Source organism: Cyprinodon variegatus, unplaced genomic scaffold (genome assembly GCF_000732505.1).
Source record: "Cyprinodon variegatus isolate N-32 unplaced genomic scaffold, C_variegatus-1.0 Scaffold285, whole genome shotgun sequence".
In the NCBI taxonomy this organism is placed as follows: Eukaryota; Metazoa; Chordata; class Actinopteri; order Cyprinodontiformes; family Cyprinodontidae; genus Cyprinodon; species Cyprinodon variegatus.
In genome coordinates this window covers 309,505-334,940 of record NW_015150738.1, presented here as the reverse complement: position 1 = coordinate 334,940, position 25,436 = coordinate 309,505, and the positions used below count along the sequence as shown (strand labels likewise).

General features: G+C 36.8%; 1 protein-coding gene across 6 annotated transcripts in view; it reads right to left on the bottom strand.

Annotated features, from left to right (window-relative positions):
* Window positions 1–25,436, bottom strand: part of tead1 (TEA domain family member 1 (SV40 transcriptional enhancer factor)) — a 56,427-nt gene that overhangs the window by 3,915 nt on the left and 27,076 nt on the right. The window contains exons 4-14 of one of the 6 annotated variants that reach the window (XM_015383457.1): window positions 13,926–13,990; window positions 9,499–9,561; window positions 9,346–9,408; window positions 6,891–6,902; window positions 5,983–6,114; window positions 5,672–5,718; window positions 5,522–5,583; window positions 5,241–5,365; window positions 3,932–4,105; window positions 2,191–2,331; window positions 1,958–2,110 (exon numbers count right to left, since the gene is read on the bottom strand). In XM_015383457.1, coding sequence (XP_015238943.1) covers window positions 1,958–2,110; window positions 2,191–2,331; window positions 3,932–4,105; window positions 5,241–5,365; window positions 5,522–5,583; window positions 5,672–5,718; window positions 5,983–6,114; window positions 6,891–6,902; window positions 9,346–9,408; window positions 9,499–9,561; window positions 13,926–13,990 — 1,037 coding nt within the window. Of the gene's footprint in view, window positions 1–1,957; window positions 2,111–2,190; window positions 2,332–3,931; window positions 4,106–5,240; window positions 5,366–5,521; window positions 5,584–5,671; window positions 5,719–5,982; window positions 6,115–6,890; window positions 6,903–9,345; window positions 9,562–13,925; window positions 13,991–25,436 lie in introns of all 6 variants that reach the window. The other 5 variants (XM_015383456.1, XM_015383458.1, XM_015383460.1 and 2 more) reach the window with 5 other exon arrangements.

Genomic DNA, 25,436 nt, shown 5'->3' with positions numbered 1-25,436 from the left:
TAAAAATAGTTTTAGCCATTTCTTTGGAGCATCCAGGGACCTGGCATTCAAATAAGTGAGTGAGAAATGATCCCATGCATCTATTACCTTCATAACTTGTCCAAGCTGCAGGTTAGTTATCATTACTTGAACATTTCAATACCTCATGAGGTCTTGTTTTTTTGGAGAACTCATAAATTTCTTCAGAAAAATAGACCCTGGTGACTGTTTTGCACAACCCCCACCCCCACATTCTTGTTTTATATGATTTTAGGACCTTACCATGACTCTCGCCAACTTCCATTGATTTCCAGTTATTTTCAAACTTTTCTTGAACTCACTGAATCTGATTTTCTGTCCGATCCGACAGACAAGTGTGCTGGATGAGGTTGTGGCAATTAGCGCTCATTGAGAGTCAATGGGGATGAAGAACCAACCTGATTTTCTGCAAGGGGGCTTGCGAAGCTGCGACTGAGATAGACTGCAGGCCTATTTTAGTCTGACTATGCAGCAATTAAGCTGCAATTTAATGGGTCCAACAGGAAGAGAGACCTGGTTACAATGTAATATATCTGCTTTGGGGGAAAATACAAAATGAAATGTCTGTCAATCACAACAGAAAATGTGAACCAAAAAAAGGCTGAATCGCACGGCACATACATAGAAGGCGGGGCAGACTCATGCATAAACAATAATTGAAATGTTAAAAATAAGAATACTTAACATATGATAAGAGTTCCCAATGACAGACAACAGATAAGATAGTAATTCTCTTTGAGCTTCGTAAAAAAAAAAAAAACAACAAGGGTCAGACAGTGCAAGTAAGTGCGACTTATCACTCTCCCCTCTTTATGAAAAAAAAGTAAAAACTTTGACAAATTTCACAGATCTCTCTCTGAGAATTCCCTCTCACTACCCTAGCTAGCATGTAAACTATCCCACAGCCTTTATTGCTGCTTTTTCCTTTTCTTTAACCGTAGTTTCCAATATGTTTTTAATTTAGGAGTAGAAACATTCTCTAGCTGTTTTGATTTAAAAGATACTGCCCAGACTCATTTTTGTTTTTTTTATCTATTTATTTTTAATACATTTTCATAATCTGTCCAAGTCAAATGTGGGAAATCTGGCACAGAGACTGATGTGGAAAAAAAAATCTGCACAGATCAAATCACCCAGCATCTCTATACGCAGTCAGTGTGACATGATACAAATTGCAGATTAAAATGTTGGAAGTAACCGGTGTGACCTAGGGTTGAATCTAACCATTAGCAGTACATACCTCCCCCTTACACTAAACCTAACTCTGTACACACCTTAGCCCTAAACCCTGGCAAAATATCTTTTGAGGACCAGAGACATCACTCTGCAACAACACAACCTCGCTTTGCAGGTAAAATAAGAAAAAGTGTTCTCACTAAGATGGCCGAACAGGAACACACAAACAGACACACGGCCTGCTCTGCTGATGAGGACAACCCATTGATTTCTATTTATTTTCCATTCATTTCTATGACCTAGCCTAGATCCTTACCTTAACCATTACAAACACATAACTCTAAACCTAAACTAAATTCACACTTTCATCCTAAACAAAATCTAAGAAGATTTGACCTTTCCCTACAATCTAGTATATTCCTGAGAAAGTGACCTTACACTGTCCCCACAAGGTAACAAATACATGGCCACAAACTCACACACAAATATCGATCTACGTCTGACTTTTAATTATTTTTTTGCTTTAATTATCTTTGTGGTTAATGATACTTAAGACCCCATGAGATGGCTAATAACCAGAGTTCCTGCCCTCTCTTATCCTCCCTTTCCCTTTAAGATAATGAGACTCCTGGGACGGTGTTTCATCCCCTGTGGAATGAGAGGAATGTAAGGGTGGCAAAAACGACAGCTGCAGCCACTGACAACACAACCGCAGAGAAAAGGAGAAGAATGAGAGACGGGGGAGGGTCAGGGAGGTGCTCACCAATAAGATGGTGAAGTTTTCCAGGACACTGTTCATCATGTACTTCTCTGGGAGATGTTTTAGCTTGTGGATAAAGTTGATCATGTATTCACACATGGGAGACCGGCTTATCCGGTAGACAAAGCGACCATTCTCAAAGCGTGCATATTCAGTCTGTGGAAAGGAATATAATATTTGGTGATTGAATATATATTAAAAAACGGTTTTGAATCAAAATTCAAAGAAGTGCATACCTCTACTTTCTCAACAACCTGCTTGCCGAAGGAGCAAACCTTTGTTGAACATGTTATGGTCATATTCTCTGAGCTCTCATACTGGCTGGTCACTCCATAAAATGATCCAGCATCATCTTGAATGTTGCAGTTTAGGTCGGCCTGGAAGGAAGATAATTATTTTTTTAGGATTAACTTTTTAGAAGAAATCTGCAAAGGAAAGTGTTAAATGTTGACCTTCTAAGTTAGTTTGAACTAAGTGTGGCTTTCAGACAAGGTCACTAAATGCAGATTGAGCCTATATATATCAGCTCAAATTTCACCAGCGTCAGATAAAGACATTTTAGTGGTTTGGAACAGAGAAAATAAATGGAATAAAATCAGTCCTTTGCCACAAAGTAGTTTTTATTTTGCATTAAAAAAATTAAATAAACACTCTAGACATTTTACAGTTTAAACACAACTGTATACTGATGATTTCCGGGGTTAATATACCGTAATGTAGATTAGTATTTAGTTTGATTTGAGTGTCTAGGAACTTATTAAGCCATGAATTCCTCTTTTTTTCCAGGGTAAAATGTAATAGTTCACAAAATCCTTGTTTCTTTTATACATTATTCTAATACACTATTGTCATTCAAGGAACAGTGATATGTATTAGAAATGAAAGGGGAAAAATAACATGGCTAAACTTTCCTATATCAACAATAATTAGGTGTCGAATCGTTAAAGCTGTGGCATAAAAGCACACAGGATGTTATGAGAGATTAAAAAAAGGTCACCGTGAGAGTTTTTTTCCAGTCTGGATTTAATATTAAATTATTGATTCATTTATAGAGTAAAGAGTCTTTTTCAGCAGGAGTGTCCATACATTTAGAACATTCAGGATTTCTTATGTGTCTATAAACTTTTGTATTGAACATTATCAAATGATTATAATTTTTTTGTCATATAAAATGTCCTCTTTCTTTTTGGAAAAAAAAAAAACCCTCACAAAATGTCTTGATAAGAAGATAAGCATATAACATAGACTGCTAAGAGATCTGGCAACATTATTAATAAAATTACTGATTTAAAGTTTTTAAGTCATATTAGCATAAACATCTAAATGTGGCCATACTGAGGGAAAAAACTCTAACAAGAACTAAATGAAGTTACATTAGGAGACTGATTTCCGAGGATGAATGGGTTGCTCCTGGAGGGCAGCCTCTCTGTGCCCCGAACATCCTGTTCATTATGGCCACAAAAAGAGGAGACATTCTCCCAACAACATTCTCCTCCTTCATTAAGCCAAGCAGTTACATGTTCATTATTTTGCAGATTCTGTCGTTCATTTGAAATTCAGATTTGCCGGTCACTTCAAAAGGAATTTGAGGGGACTTAGTCCAAGTGCATACGGGGGCTACTTTGTTGGCCGCCGCTTGTTAGCATTCTGCATCAGGGAGGAAATACATTCAATGTTTAAACAGCCATTAGGAGTGCAACCAGGTCACTCCATTGTTAGGAGATATTACACTGAATTAGTGAGTGCTTTGATCAAAAGGCTCTCCTGCTATGCAAGACCAAATATAGCACACCGCATTCTGCAAACATTAAGAGAGCAATCCTTTCAGTGCAGCCTGATTACTCCAAATCACCAAATAAAAACTTGAACACAGTGATACAGAACAGGATTCAGTATTTTTAAAATTAGTTATAATTATATATGATTATAAATCACATTTGATAACCCTGGAAATGTATACTGTATTTTGATACGTACCCAGAATTTGATGAGAAAAAAAGAATTCTGAGGACCTTTTCCATACAGCTCCTTTAATCCTCCTTTCTTCTCAGGAAATTTATCATAAATTTGACGAATATCCACAGACTCCAGCAGGGCGTCACTGTAGGAGTGATTGGTCTGTCCGATGTGTACAAACAGGTGCTTGTTGTACTGAAAGAGCAGATGAATCATACTTGAATCATCAGGGCAAATATATACACATCAGAAAAAAACTTAATCAAGAATAGATTTTCTTTAATGTAATTTGATGTTATTTCTAAGTTTAAATCAGTCATTGTGACATGCAGGCTTTAGTGTAAATGGCATACTCTGGATCACTGGGCTTTATGTAAAATAAATGACATCAATCAGACCAGACTGATAATTCAGGTAAAGGTTGGTAGGGATCCATGTAGGCCTGAAACAATTATTGGATTAATCACGATTACTCGATTATTGAAATAATCATCAATTAAGTAATCAATTAATCATTAACTGGAGTATAGTGACTGATAAATGTGCCTTTCACTGACAGAGCAACGCACACAGAGCAGTAATTATTTAGAAATTGTAAAAAAATAGAAACACTTTCGTCTGTCAATCTGCTCTATCCAAAACTCCTCAAGTGGAAAAGTTTTAGTTTCACCTTTTTCATTAAGAAAACAATCCACTTTAAGAAAACATTGGCTATCCGATTATTAATTGAAAAAAATCGACCAATTAATCGATTTGCTAAATAATCATTAGTTGCAGCCATAGATCCATGATTGTAGATCCTGCATTATCATACAGCTAATGTTTATTAGTTTTAAACATATTTGGATCACTCTGATAACTAAAACGGAACCAGTATGAACAACTAAAGTTTTTTTCCATCTAGTTGCTCTTTTTTCCGGAGGGTGTTGAGAGGAGACTGTGGTGTTTGTTGAACTGGAGGTTCGTAGCTGTACCGTTAAAGCATTGTCAAAACTGTTTTTTTTTATGTGTCTAAAAGGTAGAGGAATATATATCTATAAATTTCGGTTACTGATATAACTTTTATATTATTGTTGATTTTGGCCAAGATTTTCATATTGGTGAAACCCTGAATCCAACTGTTTGCCTTAGAAGAAGCAGATTGATCTAAAATGTTTGAGTGCTGCTGCAGAGAAGACTTCCCCTCTCTCCATTTACTTTGGTCACCACTCAGCTGAACATTTATCTGGGAAAATATTTTCCTTGCACTCAGACAGCAAACCTAGCTGCTGGCTGATAAAGGGTAGAAATAAGAACAAAAATGTGTGTTAAGGTATATGGCTCTCCTGACCGAGTCTTGGTCTCTCTGTTGCTCTAGGAAGGCGGAAAACTCCACCAGTCTGAGTTTAGATGTGCCGATGGAGCGGCCTTGCCACGCTGGGGCTGTGGGAGCTGGAGCGGCAGCAGGTTCATAACCTGCCAATACAGAAAAACAACCAGACTTTCATCTCCTATTTGTAATGTTTACTGATTATTCCTAAAGACATTGTTTTTTAAAATGTTCAATTCTACATTTCCACAGTTTTCCTAAATTTTAGACAAATTACAATTATTTATCAAGCTGATTCTCACTTGAAATGGCTGTTGTAACTGCTGACTGGATGGGATATGGTTGCTGGGTGAAAGGCTTAATGCTGAAAAAGAAAAGCACAGATTTATTGGAAAAAGCCCTATTAGCACGTTACATATATTCTTATAATCACATATATTTTTGAGACTTACTCTTGTGAGGATCCTGGCTGACCGGCTGATATCATACCCTGCCATAACTAGAGATGAAGAAACATAAATCATCAAAGTCCAACTGTGAGCATCTGTTAGATGCAACATCAAAGAGGCAGCTAATCCTTATTGATCAGAGTTATCTGGACTACCGCTCCTTCTGATCATGTGTTTATCAGATTGGGACAGTTGTTGCAAAGCTGTGGTGTGTAATGTGATTTGGCCTGGGTTTCAGTAAAGTTGGTCCTGGTTCTGCCCTGTGTGAAGTGAGACAGAATAGATCTTTAACAGGGTGCCAATGAGGTACGTACCCCTGCTCCAGGGAAGGCGGGCCGAGGGATGCCTGGCAGGCCGAGTTTGTTGTGGATTGCTGTTGCAGAGACGATCTGAGCTGAGGACATGGAGGCCATGCTCTGGAGGGCTTTGTCCTTCACCGCTTGGTCCTTCAAAGGCATTAACAAAAGGCTTAGCAACTTGCACATATGAGAGAGTGAGGGGGTAGAGGGATAACAGAGTCTAAACTGAATGTTGACAGCAACACTGAACTTTCTCACAGCAGTAAACAGCAAGCACATTAAAAGCACCATCAGTATAGCCATGCTAAGGACAGATTTGTCTGTTTCTTCCAAGGTATTCCCTAAACAATAGCTTCCAAATTCCAATATACGACAGCAGACAGTGGTATGCAGTGGAATTAAACTTCACTTGATAACTCATTTTCCACAAAAATATTTTTAAAATGTTCTTTCAAAGGCCCTCATTTCAAGGCTGCATTTGTCTGAATGTCAAAACTAATCACATCTAAACATCCAAAAGAATTTCTGAGGTAAACCTGAAGCTGTTGAAATCATTATTAAGTCTAGCAATTCAACATTGCTTCTTTTGTTTTATCTTTGTTTTACACATTTGGAAGTCGTCAAGGTTGCCTAAAATCTTATTCATTTTAAACATTAACTATGAAAGAATTTTATTGTAATTAGAGTTATAAAATTCTGCAGCAGCTTGTGCATGTGAGCACTGTGGAAAGCTCATGCAGACATATTGGTGGCAGAAGCTTGAGGCAGGCATGCTTGCAGTGGATGTCAGTGTAGCAGAGTCATGACACACAGATGCATCGATATCAGTAGAAAAGTCGGCATTAATGGACAATTAGCAAAAGCACACAAAGCAACGTTAAATAAAGCAGGAATTGCATACCAAATTAAAAATAATTACTTACCATACTCGTGACCTAAATGCAGAAAAACAAGGTTTCATTGTAAACTTATAATCCAACTGGTCTGAGTAATTCAAGTCTCATGTATGCATAGAACATCTTTAAACTTAAGGTAAAAGTAATGTAATTTTACTGTTTTTCTACAGAACATTAAGTGTGCAAACATGCACATACGTTTCAGGAAAACTTCAGAACCAAAGGATTTGTATTTACAAATTAGCCTTTGTGGTTAAAATCTTGCTCTATAATTTCCTGATCAGCATTCATCACTCAAGACAAAACAGAGCAGTAATGTAATAACTGTAATTTTACTAAAATACTACAGAAGAGAGCAGAAGCAGCAGGTTTTGATTCTTCTTAAATGAAGGGTACACTTGGATTTCTATTTACTGCTGAACTCTAATTTGCTTTAAATGAAAAAAGACAGGGATTCATACAAAAGCTCTGTTTCCCTTCATACAGACGCCTGTGCCTGTGAAAAGGCAGGCAGGGAGGTGGATAGCGGCTCTCTCAGCACACACACACATGATTATACACACAAAGATTAATAAGGGGTCATTAATTTGTGTTGAATACTGGAAGAGGAGCAAAGAGGTCAAAATGTATAGTCCTGTAAAAAAAACGTGAAAACATGGCACACAGGCAGGGTGCAGTTTAATATAAAAATACCCTATATACCAGTCTGTATTATTCAATATTACTTATTTCACAATGCATTTCATCCACTTTATTCTGCTTTTCTGAAAAGCCTTTGTTTGTGACTTTTTCTCTTTAAATAACTGACAAGAACGCTGTAAAACTATGACATCTGTACTGAGAGGAAGGAAAGTGGCTGATGCAATGGCATTGTGAGAACCTGGAGTAATCAACAGATTGGGGACAAAAAATGTCAAGAACAGAAAAAGGGCATTTTGAGAAAGAGGCAGCTTCGCAGCCATTCTCTCGCTCTGAATGTACACCAGTGAGTCGGACAAGAAAAGTTGGGTTACTTCAAAAGAGGTAGAGGATTAAGGTCTTCTTTGTTTTATTGTTAAAACCGTACACTTCCTTCCGTCTGTGCGAGTCAGCGCTCAGCCACCCAACAACAGCCAATGCCAGCATGCTTTGAAACACATTTACTAAACACAAGAAAGATCAACGATTAGAGACTTATACTGTTTTATCACTGTATTAAAACGCAGCCCAACCGAGACCTTTGGACATCTGCATGTTTTTAGTATTTACCCAATTAGTCTGAATTTACACTGAATTTATTTAAATAAATATCTAGTTTAAATTGTTTCTAATTAAATAAAAGTGTCATAAAGCTAAACCCCTTTTTGAGTTCATGTCACCAAAATATGTACACTAAACTGTATAAAAGATCTTTTCCAGTTAAAGCAGCTTCTTGGATGAGAATTTTGTACTTTAATGTATTTCTCTGCTTCTACTTCACTAATATTAGGTCTTTAAACAATCATCATGGGAGGAATTTATTTTTGAATGCTTGCTTTTGATGCTGCAAAAAAACATTTTAGGAGGTGACAGAAATATTTGGTTAAGTCATTAAGAAAATAAATGTAAACTGTTTTATTGCCAAAACAGGAAAGTGAGACAGATGCAACATTAAAAGACAAAAAAACAACAAAACATAATAAATACATTAAAGTAGTCATATTTTCTATTGGTCTTCAATGTTAGCAATAAACAAGAGGTGAGACGTCTTTAGGTAAATACTACTGCAAGTCATTTTATCCCAATATCCTGTAGTCCTAAGCAGTAATTTGAGTTTCAAATGGTAATCAATTAAGTTCAACAAACCTTGTTAATTCCCCTTAGCTATTTACTTTGTTAGCCAGCCTATAACACACTGTTTAGTTCATGTTAAACAAATATAGGTTCAGCTGATTGGTTGCACATCTCTTTAGAGCAAACTCATTACCCTTTTTTCCTTTTATATGCAGCTGATTTGCAGATTGCAACAGGGGAGGATAGGGGTGGGGGGGGGGTCATCTTTGAGCTTGAAAATAGGATAAGAGATAAACTGACAGAAAGTTTTAATGCTTTTTAAGCATATTTGTTAAGTCCAAACTGTATTTTGAGCATGATGATTTACATTTTTATCCAATTCTAAACCTGCATGAACCTTAAAACTTTTAGTTCTTCTTATCTATTCATTTATATAATAATGATAATAGTCATCTAAAGGTAATGTAATGTAAATACTGTTTGATGTTATCTTAATTTATGTGCAGTTGCGGATAAAGCAATGGTCCATGAAGAGAAATGAACCTGGACAGAGGAAGCATGACCACATAAGAGGATGAGCAAGAAACTAAGGGGATGTTAGAAAAGGCTGAACAGGTAAGAGTCAGTGATTAGAGGGAACCAGAGGACCAGGCATTCACTCTGTCACCACAGGAACAGAAAGTTTAAGACGCACAGAAACCAACAAGCCCAAAAGCAGAAAAGCGCATACCTTTAGCTTGGAATGAAACTCACGAGATTTTCTTCTGGCAAGAACCTGAATGTGACTAGACACCTGCGGGGTAGGGGAGGGGAGGAAAACAAAGGAAGAGCCTGTAACCATGGCAATGAAAAGCCCCCTGCAACTGGGCAAAGCCAGACGTACCTTAATGGCAGCTTGGATTTCTCGAACTTTCTTTCTTGCTAAGACCTGTATGTGACTAGACACCTCCATTGGAAAACAAGAGAAAAAGTACAATAAAAAACAAGAAAAACCCAAAAAGGTTCAGAGTGGATCACAGATTCTTTGTTTAAAAACACTTAAGTCAGGCATTCTGAGACCACACACCAAGCTAACAACCAATAAAGGCCATGTACAGTGTGTTGTCGTGACTTAAGTGAGCTGATTAGGGAAGATGCAGGCTCCTTTTCCACACATTAACAGCACACAGATGTGATCCACTGTGCGCTGAATAAAAATCGGCTGGTCTAGTATTTAGCTGCCGCCAAGTGAGGCGATTCTCCAGCAAAGTTTACCTCAGTTACTCACATAATTCAAAATAATCCTGTACTCATAGATGACGCAGTCTGGAAGCACTTTAATTGAAAGGTAATGTGTATTAATGGCAGTCTTGAGAGCTGGACTGTGTAGACTCCAATCACACAAATCACACTCAAGTTGAATAGTGAAACAGTGGGGAAAAAAAGGGATTCAACAGAAAGGTATCAGCAGGAGCTGAATTTTCAGCTGAACAACAATTTCCATAAATATCAAAACATACCTACCTTTGTTAAGCATTTTAACCGCAATTTTAAAAAAAATATTTGACTACAGAGGTCACTCATGTTGGAGTTTTAGTTTTTTAACATAATTTAATTAAAGTTATCAGACTATTGCTGCAGCCTCTGACAACAATAATAATAAAAAAAAATTATATTAAAACTACTATATAACATATTTGTAAAACTAATTTACAAATAAGTTACATATTAGTTTTAATATTTAACTTATTTGTAAAACCAATTTACTTGCATTAGCTATGTACAAAATAAGTCATGCATTTGGACACGGACCAAATGACCTCAAATATCCATGTAATGATACCATGCATGTACATTATATCAATTTAAACAAACCGGAATATATGGTTATTGCTATAGCTTTGAGTAAACAAGTGCCAAGCCTAATTCTGTAAAAACATGAAGCCTTTCTGGTCCAGACTGATCAATACAAACTCAGTAATTGAGTGTCACTGCAGACAACACCTTGCTTATCGCTGTCATTCACCGAAATGATCAGAGAGGGGGTTTCCGTGTTTAAAAGGAAATATCACTCGTCATTTCCTTTATTAAGACAATGCTATAAGGATTTGTTTCAATACACACCATATCACCTTTTATGTATAATTAGCACCGTTATCGAAAAAAAAAAAATAAAAAAATCTTAGTAATGTCATTTGCAAAGATAGAAGATAGAAGATAAAAAGTGTATAAACAGGTATTCAGACTACCTGGATTTTCTCATTAAAGAAACCCTATTATGAAGTGTGGAACATGTTAGAGCTGGAGTATGTTAAAAATATAGATTCCTTGTTAAATGACGAATGATCCTAGATGTGCAATGTTTTTTCAATTCAAGAGTTTAGAATGCTGTTATTTAATATTTTAATAATTTATTAATTACTATTTTTTTTGTCTTTTCTCCATTTTTTTATGTCTTTTTTTCCTTGTTGTTGTGAGGCCTTAGCTGATCTTTATCTTGAAAGATGCCATCCATTTCAACAGAAATAAAGGGTATCTAATTACTCACTCAGGAGAGCTATTTTATGTTTCTGAGTGAAGGTGGAAAGATCTGACGGTCAAGTGACATTTTTTATCCTTACTAAAATTGCAGTCGATTTACCTTGGACCATGGAATTGGGAAGTCAGAGAGACATAACACCTCTGTTTCCCAATCTTACAAAAATACTGTTCTACCTGGTATTTTGTGCATGTAAAGGGCACTAAAATATCCCATGTAATACACAGCGAAAGAGTAATACCAGAATGACGGACTTACTGGTATGTACATAATGATAATGGCTTCAAACAGTCAATTGAGGAAAGTTTTATTATTCCTAAATGAAGAGGTTGGGTATGGTCACATCTCCAACTTTCCAACTTGGAAGTCCCTTTTTCTGGGGTGTTCCAGCTGAGATTTCCTAATAGGTCTGAAATTTCAACTTCCAAGTAAAAATAAAAATAGAACACTATAATTTTCCATCTGTTTTTACATCATGTTGTTTGGGATAAAAAAAAAAAAATACATTTTTTAAGATTGAAATGATACAATGCATTCCAATTTAGCAAAAAAGAGAAAGAAAGGGCAGGTTTCTAATTGACTCCTGTGAATGCAGATTGTCTTCAATCAGCTGTTGATCGACTAAACCAATGTTTTTCAACCCTGGTCCTCAAGGCACACTGCCCTGCATGTTTTAGATGTTTCCCAGCTTTCACACACCTGTTATCAATTGATAGCAGATTATCGGGCTTTGGTGAACTGCAATCATCTGAATAGGGTGGCCATTTCTATAGCACCAAAAAGGAGGACATTGTGCAGAATATCAATAGATAACTAAGGTGTACATAAGAATCGAGTAAAGTCACATTTATAGTACAATTCTTAGTAGTTTAAAGAGGATGCTTTTGTAGCTGAATAGAACAAAATATTAAAGAGATGTAAAAAATAATTGGTTCCCAGCATTTGTATTTATTTAATACATTGTGGTGTTTAAAAAATGACAATTTTTTGACACGATTAATTTGTGCAGATTATTTATAATGGCATTAAAAGAGCATTAAATTATCTCATTCCTGTATAAACCCTGTGAACGTTTAATTTAATATGACATATTTAAAAAAAATCCCCATCATCATCCAGCAGATGCTCAGTTTCTGCGCAAATATTTTCTTTCTGTTGTGGATTTTTGTAACAGGAATAACTAGGATCATCCATAGTTTGTATGAACTATGTTTGTTCTCTGCTTCCAAACTCACAATCTCTTAATCCATTCCTGCAATAAGAATTTTCTTTTAAAGTTGTGAGGTGTGCGCTAGAATTTCACAACTTCTTCCTGGTCTGTTGAAGCACCAATAGTCTGCATCCAATTATTTAATTAATTGCTCTTAGTTTTTGGGAATATATACAAACTATGCTCTAATTTCTAGTTACCGATCTGTTTTTACTATAATTTAATTTGACAAACCGGGTCTTCTCTACATTCTTTTTCCTGTTTGGTGCGATTGCAATTGCGGGTCTTGATCTGGACTGACCGGAGCGGAGCAAAAAATTAGCTCAGTTCCGTATTTTGACGGTGAAAGACGGAGAAGACGTACGTGGACAGAGACGTGTGGAGGAGTAGCGGAGGGTGTGGATCAGCTCTCATTGATTTACATGACAGACAAGTACTCCGCACGGCGTACGTGAGTGGAGCAGAGCGCTGAAGGAGTATGTGGAGTCTGGAGGTAAAGGAGGACAAATACACGTCCGCCGGACGCCGGACAGTGCAATGACTGTCCGCCCTAGAGCCGGACATCTGGCCACCCTACATCTGAATCAGATGTGCTGAAGCTCAGAAACATCCAAAACTTGCAGAGCAGTGTACCTTGAAGACCAGGGTTGAAAAACACTGGACTAAACAATAACACTTAAGTGAATAAAAACACTAAAGAATTGTGGTGGGAGCAATAAAAAATTTACTGACTGTCAGAAGGAAAAAACACTTTAATCTGCAATATTCAAGATTTTAAAATACTACACATTACTGTTTCTTTTCACCAAGAGAATGAGTTCCCTGTTCCCCGTATCAGGCTTGCAAATTTTCCATTTTTGACCATTGAGAGCTACAGATAGAGTTAAACACAGCATTATTTTTAACCCAGACTTAGCTGAGTTTAAGGTTAATAAGTTCACATGTTTCTTCTGTTTCCCCAAGATAAACCACAGAGTCACTAAAACATCCAAAGAGCTGCTCAGCAACTATAAGAAGGCTTTAACCATTATAATGTCAATAAAGATTTCTTCCATATTTCATCTGATTGCTACAAACTGTGGAAGTTTTACCAAATGGATGCATTTACTTTTTAAGGTTACCTTTATCAACTACTGAGACACGAGTTTCTTCTATAAGAAACATTGCTGGTTGACTGAAAACTCAAATTATTAACAACTGATAGATGAATGGTTTTTCACTCCCAAATAAGCAGAAATGGAAGATGAACAACTAGATAAAACCCAGTGATTATGTAAGTTAAAAAAAAAACAGAGCTGTTCCAAAAGAAGATGAATGATGTTTTATTAGCAAATGCCTATTCCCTTTACTTGAGATTCTCATTCTCATCCCTCAAATTAAAAATTGGAATGTTCTGAGCGGGGAAAAAAATCTTTAATCCAAATGTTTTTTTAATATCTTTCATTGGTATCAACAACTCCAGACTCCATGCAAGCAGTGATGGGATATAAATATTTGGATCAGAGTATCCTGATGCCCATCCATCTGGAGTCTGCTTTAATGACATGCCCTTTCAGGAGGAGCTGCTTGTCTCTTGCCTTACCTGCTTGCGAGTTCTTGTCTTTCCAGTCCGAAGCTTGATGTATCTGGCTATCAGCTCATTTCGACCTGAAAGAAAAGAGAGCATGATATACAGATCAGACAGGGTCTATACAGGAATGAGTAACTCTAATTTAACGTTTTTTAATGCTGTTACTAATAAATGTAATGCTAGCAAGTACTCATAACTCTCATATAAATATAAATATATATACATATATATATATATATATATATATATATATATATATATATATATATATATATATATATATATATATATATCCTTCATCATCTTTACCGTGGACAAGCTGCAGCCATGTACAGAATTCATCGCTTTCTAGCCACTTTAGTTGAAATTTGCATTTTGCCATACAAGGCATCCCAAGTTCCAAAAGCTAATTTCAGGGAGATGCACAAATTATTGTATTGCCTGCATGCTCTCACTCGCATTAAATAAAAACACCACCTCATATAGTCTAAAATCCAGAATAATGTATCCGACTCGTGGGTATTTGTGAACAACCATCGATATCAGGGAAACTCCAAGAACTTCCCTGAGACTTGGAATGTGCCATAGTCTAGCCTTTTCTCCGCCTCAAGCTTGTTTTCCGAACATACGGCTTTACGATCAACTGTTAGCAGTTCTGTGCAAACACGCGGAACCAGTTATATCTGATAGAATATATCTGATGAAATTGTTTTTATAAACTTTTCTTTTTTAAATAAAGCATTTTAAATGCCACTATAATCACATTTAATGAATTGTAATGCCAATTAAGGCCCTAATTAAAAAAATTATAATAATTTAATGACTTTTAATTAATTTGAATGGCCACCTGTGGAAACCCTTTAAGCCCATCTTAATAAATATGTGGATAAAAGTGGGTACATTTTCCCTGTGTTGACTCTGATCAGCTCTGTTCTCCCAGTAAATCAATAGAGAGTGCTTACTTTGATACCTTTTTTTGAAATTGTATAAACAGTCTGTTATGTTTTAGGGAGAAAGATGGGTATCCTCTTGGAATTTCCGTACTTGCCGCCTGGTTACAAATACCATGCTCAAGGAATCCAATGCACAGCATTTCTTTATTGTGAAAAGGTTTAAGGTGTTTTGGCTCTCTAAATGTACATGACAATTCTACTTTTTGTGACAAAGTGAATCAGAGATAAACATCGAATAGGGTTGTGGTACTTGTACTTGAATTTCCCGCAAGGAATTCATAAAACAATTCTGATTCTGATTGTCAAAGGCTTCGGTCCGCAAAGCAGCCATCCCAATCTCCACCAAAAGTCATCAACCGCCCATTTCCTGTCTAGCAACTGTTGAAATATAGTATAGAGTCTGCTAGAACTAATAATGATAAGGAAAATGACGGTGAGATACTTGGTAGGTGTGCCTCTAAAATAGATATTCCCTATAGAGGAAAAAGCTTGATTTTAAATTTTTGTAACTGGGGAAAAAATACCAGTTTGTTGCAATAAAAACTCAATATACCGTAATAATGCATTAGTGTTAAGTGTTAAGGTATTATTAGCTGTTTTCTGCAGCATTTAAGTTTGCTTGTCCTGTATTTTATAGATAAAACAAACAACCTCGCTTTTTTATATTATATGTCAATCTGCATTTTTTCCTATTTGGATGAAAACAGTAGACATACCAACATGAAACATGAAATTTTAGGAATTCAAGTGAACAACCTTCCTTCTGATTTCCCCTCACTGGTTGACATATCTCAGTTCATTGTTCTGAAGGCATGCATAAATCAAGGACTAAAAAAACCTATAATGTCCGTATTCTTTGTGACACATCTTTCTCTGACACACTCCAGATGGCCAAATACAGGAGAACACTTTCCTGATATTACGGACATGTTAAAAAATATATAGCAAAATCATTTATCTGACAACTTATAGAAGTATATATATATAATAATTCTGAGCAGATTTTACTGTAACAACACTGAGCTCCATTAGCATAGGAAAAAAAAAACCTCAGTTGCATCAGAGCCTTTAAAATTAATCTAATTCAACCACAGGCTCTTCAAAGCCCAATGCTTTGAAAGGAAACAGACCTAGCTTTTCATGCTATTACAGAAAAATAATGGCAACTGAATATATTGGATTTAAAACACTACAGCCCTGACTCAATTATAATTAAAGCATAGCTTTGTAGAAATTTCCAATTAACAACCACCCAAAACATTCTTCTGCCCTCAGCTCTGCTCTAATTGCTGTGGCAATGCATTGACCCTGCTTAGCCCTTTCATATGGTAATAACACACTGCCAACCAAAACTATTACACAAATTATTGGTAGGGAGGCACTCTAATTATGTCCCCAGCTGTAGCCAGCCAGTGCCATGGAACTGCCAAACTCCTTCATGAAATTTGCCAACCCCTCATCAGAATGAAACCTTTTTTTTTGCTATACTTCATTATCAATTAGAAAGCCTTGTTGTTGCTCAGACACAAGTGGATCAGAAAGTGCAACATGTACTAATAAGACATCACCAGACATTTTTCATCAAAGGCACGGCATCACAAAAGAAATCTTTACTCTTAAAATTAAATCATACAGTGAGGTATAGACACCATCTTGATAAAAAAAAAAAAACTTAATATTAGCTCTAAAATAAATATGTTCCTTGCATTGCGTGATATTTAGAGCCTAATCTTCAAAGATTCAAAATAAGGGGTGCAATTTTTTTTGTTTGTTTCCATGTTAAAAGAAACCGTATAGAGAATCTCTCTCCATGGTCTGGCATTGTACCAATGTCTTCTTTATGGCAACAAAAGGTGCAGGTATTTTTGTGTGTCAGTTTTCACCTGACTTTACAGTAGTACTAAAAGGGAAGTAAGGGGTGCAGCCGCAGTTGAGTTTTAGTCTTGGAAAGTATTCTGTGTACTGTATGTGGTAAATTTTAAAATCTGTATACCATCCATGCATGAATTTGCACTTTTGTCAACAGAATATGATCTGTATATTAATAAACGTATTAATACACACACAAAGGTTTTGCACACAAAGTCTGCTTGATTACAAACCTAAATCACTTAGCATCTTCCTCGAGGATCTGCTCTGCACATACAAAGACATTTAACCCTGTTTTAAGACACAGGGACCTAAAGATCAGGCCCAAAGAGTATTACAACTAAGAGGATAGTACAGAGCCCCTCTGATGACATGGTCAAAAAAAAATTTTAATTGTGGCCACGAAGTAGTATTTCGTGCGCACGAAATACTACTAAGCAAATCGAGCGCGCCCTCTCTAAGGTCTAAGGCACGCTCGATTTGCTTAACCAGTTGTCCAGGAATTATATTAAGATTATTAATAAGTATTTCGTGCACACGTTAAACTTACTGCGTGGCCACGAAGTAGTATTTCGTGCGCACGTTATACTACTTCATGGCCACAATTAAAATTTTTTTTTTGACCATGTCATCAGAGGGGCTCCGTAGATAGCCCATTATGTTATGGGTACTCTCTCAGTTAGTCATCTAGAAAATCTAAATACATGTAAATAAGAACCTTTAAGGCGAAAATAAAAACTAGTGCATTCAATTAATTATTATTTTCTGAAATAAAAACTTCTGTATTTTCAAGGGCTTTTATTTTATCGGATGACTCACCAGTTTTTCTTCAATTTTATAGTAAAGAGAATAGTTAAGAGAAAAAAAGGAAGGAAAATCTAATGATTTAAGGGGCAAATGAAAAACTAAACTTACTTAACTTTATAACATGCCTGTCAACAAAACAGGTTGCAAACAGTTCAATCAGTTTCACAGCAGTTTCACAGAGTTCTGTTCTGTCTAGAGCAAAAGCTAACGTAAAAGAAGCCAACAGTAAGTATACAGACCCTCACTGCTTTCCCCGAGGGCTTTCTGCAGCAATCTTTTAAACACACAAGGACAGGGCCGGAAGGGATTGGAACTATTGCTGGCTGGTCGACCCTGACATTATTTTCATACTGCATGTTCACACAAGTCCAGTCTGAACCTGGTCACATCACCCCACACATCAAAAACACAACATTTGAGGACTTAGGCTTTCTGCAAACTTTACCAAATGAGGCAGGGATCAGCGTTATTTTCAGTAATTCACACATGGTGGACATGCAACATGACAATACACGCATTCATGCAAAGTCCTGATTCTGACATCAAAGCACACAAATGGGCAGCTGAAAGCCCGCTTACTGTTGAATAATTCATTCTTTTCACCAGGCTGGAGGAAAAAAAAGCACACCGAATCTTAGCAAGCGTGGATGCTTTCCCCTTTTTCAACGCAAAACAATCTGTTTTTTTTTCAGCATGGGGTGGGTATTTATCTTTCAAGCAACACTGTGTACATTTTAGCCACCAGGGGGTGCTTCACCTGTGACTTCCAGGTTTAACTTCCTGTGAAGATCCCTAGCAAAATTAAACAGAATCCATAAGGGTTGGCCTGTTTTTTTTTTTTTTTTCTCAAAACAAGATCGCAAAAAGACAATAACCATATTGTTTTTGTTTGTGTCACCTTTAAAAACCTAAATGCCAATATAAAAAAAAAAATATTGGAGTAACTATAAAGCAACAGCATTTTTTTTCTTTCAGCTATGTGAAAAAAACTAAAATGCAGCTATAGTGGTGTTGTTCCAGATATTAAATAGGGCAATGGTTTAAAAAAAAAAAAAAAGTTATCAATTTTGTACAGGCTTGTGTTTTAGATTAAAAAAGGTGAACTTATGGTTAGGAAAAAAAGGTCTTTCTAAAATGTAGGGTAACTAACAGCCTACATGTAGCATACTAGTACATTTCAGTTACCGGTACTAAAGTTGGCAGTGCTGATCAGTTTATAAGACCATATAAGACCATATCAGCTGGAAGAACTTCAGAAATTCGTTTAGACACCATGGCTGCACTCAAAAACTATTCTGCACTGATTAAAGAAATCAGAAATCTGGTGTGGGCAGTTGTGGAGCAGCACATTACTCTGTTATGGCGGGTTTTCTCAGGGTTCTGCAATGAGCACAACTTACGAAGAAGCAAACAACTGTTTACGACATTCCATGTACAGCACTTTAGTACTTAAAGAAATGTTAAAGTGCTTTATAAATAAAGCTGGATTAGATGTACCCGTATACTTTTACTGTGAAGTCTGCATACATATGTTTAGACATGCTAAATAGTTGATGAGGTAACAATAGCTGAAAATCATTCGGCAATGATACTAGCACTTGATATTATTGATATGAACACTTTATGACTGTCCAGAACATACCAGTCTTATGAAGAAATAAAGTTTTGCACAGAGTCAAGGCAGAAATCTGGACTTAGTTGAAAGATAATATTATTAATGGTGAGGCTGGATTATAAGCTTTAATTATTTAATTTTGGCATTATTTGATGCCAAAGAGTGGTAACTTAGTAACAAAAAAAAGAATCTAACTCAAACTATTTAAACCATTGGGGTTAAATCAGGCTATTAGAGTGAGGGGCAGAGGTGGTCACATTTAGTCCTAGCTACTTTCTAGCAAATTGCATATCCCTTCACCCCTCATCATCTCATTCAGCCTGCATAGGCCTGTTTCTTAGTCATTCATTTGATTTAACTGATTTAGAAGAAGGTTTGTTCTGAATGTTGTAGGATAGTGGATTGAGGGCCGGACCTCTGATATAGGGTATGCTAGCTTTTTCTCCATATATATATATATATATATATATATATATATATATATATATATATATATATATATATATATATATAAAACATAATCAAAGTAATAAGGCTCTAATGGCCTTTGAAATTAAATTTTTGTTGTAAATCTTAATCTTACCAAATCTATTACTCAGCAGTCAGGCCTTCGTAGTTATAGTTAATGGTCAATGAAACAAAATAACATTTTATATGGTTTATTATGTATTTGCTAAAACCTCTAGTTACTTTACTATGTCCTATTTTTTTTTATTTAAAAAAAAATCTCCATCAGATTGTTGTGGTTAAGAGCTTTGTTTACAACAAAGTCGTTCATAAAATTGTTCTTTTTCCATTAAACAGAAACAGTTAGAAGCTTTATGTCTTAAAAGGCACATGGCTCCCCAAGGTTCACAATAGAGTAACAGCCCTTATATAAATAGGTGCTTCAGAATCTTTATTCCATTATTACCGGTTCACATAATTCAATAGCACATATTTTTATCCTATATTTTTGCCTGATATTCCTTTATCAAGCTGTTTTTACAATGATTTAAAAAGTGATAGATGTTAAAAATAACATATCCTTTAAAAATGTGGACTTATTCAATCTAAAAGCAGTTAAAAAAACTTTGCCTGACAGGTTACTGCTCTGGTTTCCTTCCCCCCCTTCCTCCTTTTGAAAGCATCCATTTCCTGTAACAGCCTTTTATTTCACCCAAATGCAGGCACAACCCCAATCACATCTGGCCAAGCTCTCTGCTATGAGACAGCTCTCTGGCCCAGAATCAGCCAACAGATTGCCTGCATATATGTGGTTTCAAATTGACTTTCTTTGTTTGTAGTCTGAGGGACAGTGCAACCACACACTAAGATATTAATAGACAACATTATCGACTGCCTTTAACAACAGTAGCTGCTCTAAAACAGATGTAAACTATTTAAATGTTCTTTTCTTTTCAATATCTTAGTCTGAAGTATGCCTACTACTCATCGCTAATCATTGCTATCCTAGCTGATATGATAAAGCACAACTTTCCCCATTGCAAAATATTTATTAAAACCTCAGTCCATCAATGGTCTGTGGTCTGCAATAGTTTGCTGTCTCTATTCCTGTTTGTCACAGCTAAGCATTGCACAAACATATGGTGATGTTGCTTTGCATCACTTGGTTAACTTGCTCAAATGAATAAAAAAATGCTTAATGTGCTTTTTCTGCTTTTTATTTTAAGAGTTGCTTTAAAATATGCATGACATTTTGATCGAAATATGGCTAAAGACAGTTACATGGGCCGGGCCAAAATGTTCAATGTTATTCAAGTTAAAGGGGCCATAGACTGAATACAGAGTTTATATTGTCATAGATGAATTACAATAGTTCAGTGAGTGAAAGGGACGTACAGAGAAGTTCAAACCCCATTAACACCTCCTTTCTCTGCAAATCTCACAATTCTAAACTTCCGCGCCCCGAAATTGACATACTGTAAATGCAGTGTTCCAGGTTGCTTGGAGAAAATTTTCACAGTCTTCCCAAGGATCCGAAGACTCGACAGGCATGGATTATTTTTGTGTATCAGAAGATCCCAGCTCCGGGGCTGGTCCAGGGCCGGAGCCAGCGGGGGACGGAGCGACCAAACCCGAACCGGTGACGGTAGCCGCGGCAACCATCACTGGGTGCGGACCCAGTCGGGGTCGGGTTCGGACCCAGTCGGGTTCAGTCACTCCGTCCCGCGCTGTCTCCCCGACCATTTTGAAATTCCCCGGTATATATTTTTAGGTATGAAAAGTATGACTGAGTCTTAGTCTTGCTGCTTAGTCTGACTAAAGAAGACCTGGGGTCTTTCTCAATTGGAGCTACACAAGCCGCAGAAAATCGTGTTGGGTTTGATAATCCCCATTGACTCTCAATGAGAGCTTAATGCCACAAACTCGTCCAACGCACTTTTCTGTGGGATCGGACGCAAAATTGAATTCTGTGTTTTAAGAGCTTTAAGGAAAAAATCTCCATGGTATATATGTTTTAAATGCACTAAATGTTTAATTTTAACTTCCTTAAAGTTCCTCCTTTAGGGATTTCTTTTACTAGTTTGGTATTTAAATGTAGCTGTGTGTTTGACCCTCTTTAGTATGCCAAATACTTCAAACTCTTTTGTGGATTTGGGCTCTTAAGTCACATCCTCTCTTCCTGATTTTCATACAGGTTCACACAGCAAATGAATGACTCCAGGCTGTGAGTAAAAGGTGTCGACCTGCAGTTGTAACCCTTCCGAGATATAGTTCCAAGATCAAAAATCTTCCACAGTTTGGCAAAAAGATTTCTTTATGACACAGAGGGCTCTTTTTTTTAAGCTCTTAACATCCACCTCATTTTTGGTAATCCTCGCCTATTTTGCATACCCAAATGGAAAAGCAAATAACTTAGGAACTGTAAGCCCAAATTACATGTGCAATACATTATTTGAAAGCTAACACCCTCTAGTTTCCTAATATATAAATTAAAATGGGGTGAGTATAACACAGACCAACCTGCATCAGTTCAAACTTGACTCAAAGTTGTTTTTTTATTCTCGGAAAAGATAGGTCTTTTTGAAGTAATAAAGACATTCTTGAGAAAAGGCAGGTTTTCGTTGTCTTATATTTGTTCTACATCATGTGAACCACAAATGCAGAAAATGTCAGACCTCTAGCTATAACAGTTCCAGAGCTGTGGGATTTTTAACTTTTGGTGTCAGCTTGGAGCTGCGCGCAATGGCTCCACCTGCTGGTAAAAACTTTACCGGTGGAATTTTATGCATTCTGAATTATTACCGCCGGCAACCCGTTGGGTTTTAAGAGGTTAATGTAAAGATTGTAAATTTAAAAATAAGCTACGGTCATACTGATAAGGGTTTTTCACAAATAACAAAGCTCCCTTTCTGACTAAATCTGCAGGAAACATTCTGATCATATTTTCTATTCAGGAGACTCCTCAGTAAGGTTGAATATGAAGTATGTTGTTCTGTGTCAGAGATCAATAATTGGACTGTAGGTGACAGAACACTGAGGAGAACCACAGTGCTACTCGCAACAGGAAGGATTTATCTGTCTTGGAAAACAACAACAACACATGGCCATATGGATTTTAATGTAAAATGTGCATTCAGTTGAAGGTTTTTGTATGTGTCTGTAAAGGTTGGTGTGTAAGCAGTTGACTGTCTCAATGCCCGCAGCTTTCCTGTCATCCATGATAGATGACTCAGTGGTGTTAGACAGATATTAACATCACAAAAGCCCAAGCCAACAATATGAAGGCATTTGCTCCAGGTTTTGGCAACAGGGAAAGGGGGAAGCAAGCTTTTACTTGAAATATCACTGGGGGAGCCAATGCTTGCAAGGCAAAGAAGAGCCTCTCACTCCAGTCCTCAAAAGAAAACCTGACATCCCTTTTATAAGGGAAAATCCACATGCTATCCATTCATTGCATTATGTTAGCCATGTCTTGGAGACAAAATGTTGAGCCTACTGATTGATGTTCTCCATAATAATAGGATGAGATCACAATGTCAGTTATAAATTCAAAAGTTCCTAAAAGTAACAATTACCTGTTACTCTAAGTAATAACTAGATAATTATTGCAAATATATAGTCTGTGCAGCTGTATCAGGTTATAAAGGGTATTTATATTCTCTATTCTAACATTAGCATGTTTTTTTTTCTATGTCTTTAATTTTTATGTTTTAAGTCAGATAATTTGAGATCACTTATCATCATAACATACACCAGCTGCATGTTACAAGTGCTTTAATATGCTGAATTGTGGAGGTTTCATGCTCACATGTGTGAACCCAGAGGGAAGACTTCAAGGCTGAACTGTGTGTTTGACATGTGCCATGATGACAATGAATACAAGCCCTATATTCTTACAATAGAAAGCCCTCCTCTATACAACACTCCAAAACCACAGCGAAGATTGAACTAGAACACCTGATTGGTCTGAGGTCGATACACTCACAACAAATCTGTTATGTATTTAGATGCTGAGATTTTACAGAACGTTGTGTTGTGTTTCTTGATGTCAAGCATTTACATCATATATGGCACCTTTTGCCTCTATTAGTTGTTTTTATTGGCTGTTTGTGGATCAAACGATTTTTATATTCAGTTTATTTTTTTGTTTTTTTACCTCTACCAAGGAGGTTGTATTTTTGTGTTTGTCTGTTTTTCTGTGTACAGCATAAATGTAACATTACACAAAACAAGATCCATTGAGATCACGTGACTTTGGCTGAAATCAGGTAAAAGGTCCTAACGCAGAGCAGGGGGGTGAAACTAACCAACTAACCATTGATATTATAACTCTTGTCTTTCTGGAGGTCACAACCACGTAAGATCATGAGCTGTAATGGTGAGACAGGATCACAGGGCCAATGTGACACAGATAACCAAATCAATGATAGCAGACTGAGCACTGGCACCAGGTGAACCTTAAAGAGTTGTGGGACACAACCCTTGTGGTTCTCCGTTCCCTTCTACATGTGATCTCATTAATCATCTAGCCATAGTGGAACGCCAAAGCTCTCAGTGCGGAAGGGCTTGTGCTTGAATATTTTTTGTGAAACTATGATCTCATGGATCTCATAGATCTCCAAGACCATCATCTTTACCCCACTTACTTCCAAATTCTGCTTTACCCTTTTATTTCTTGACCATCATGGCTTTCTGATTAACTCCTGGTTTGGAGCCATAATATTAGAGGGTAAATTTGACCAGTCATTTTAATTGAACAGTTTAAAGTGATTCAGAGAAGAAGGGAAAGGACTAGCTAATTGAAAAGCTCAAGTTTAATCTCAGACTAAAGTGAAACTAAACTCTCCACAATTGTAGAAAAAAATGTGTCAGAATAATTTATGCTGAATAATGCAATGTTCTTCTAATTCATCTTCTTTTGAATTCTTATATACATAATGTTTTTATTCAATGTTTCCCTGTTCTTAGAACATTTTTCGTTAAATATGCTAGATGTCTGAACAGATGTTTTATTGAACTTGTGTTTTGAGTATCAGCCAGGATAACAGAATACAGCCCCAGAAATTAAGTTCTCAATATACTGTAGTGAGCAAGTGTAATTAACAGCTCTTTAAAAATCCATTTTTCTCTGAAGAGCAAAAGAAATCAATAGTTAACTTCAAATGACCTTATTGAGCTAGATAAAAGGCTTTATTGCAGAAGCTGGGTCAGGAGCAGTTGAGCTAATGTGTTAGCTGAGCAGTGGGGGATTAAAGGTGAGGCGTTCTCTGAAAATCTTACAAGACATCACAAAGCAGCAGGTCACTAACCTGAGCCTTCCTGGAGACACTGGGGGGATTACAGCAGCCAACCTCTGCTGAACTGTGCCAGAACACAGACGTAAAGACAACCTCTTTATCACTCAGCGGGTCCAAGCCCGTTCTATTTCCTCTCTCCTGGCTCTGTGCCTCTCAAAAAAGGCAGGGGCTGAAACCTGCTATGGTCTCAACTCTATGCAATATACTCACAGGGGACCAATGTGCACAGCAAGACCTTGCCTGAATCACTCTATCAATTAGGAGCTAGTGCGTTTAGCATCACATACATTACTTTAGAGGCTGCCATGGTCACTGTGTTGAGGTCTGCCTCTCAGGAGAGGCAAAGAAGATGAAATAGATGGCCACAGTTGGGCTGGCTACTAGACTAATCTGAAAGGACTGCTGTAATTATGAGTCTCCTGAGAAACTGGCAGTGTGGCAGGTCCAATGTGTGAACACAGTGCTAACAGTCAGGAAGGTGCTCTGGCCTCCTTCTCCACAACAAAGTAAGACACTGAGCCCAATCAATATTTTC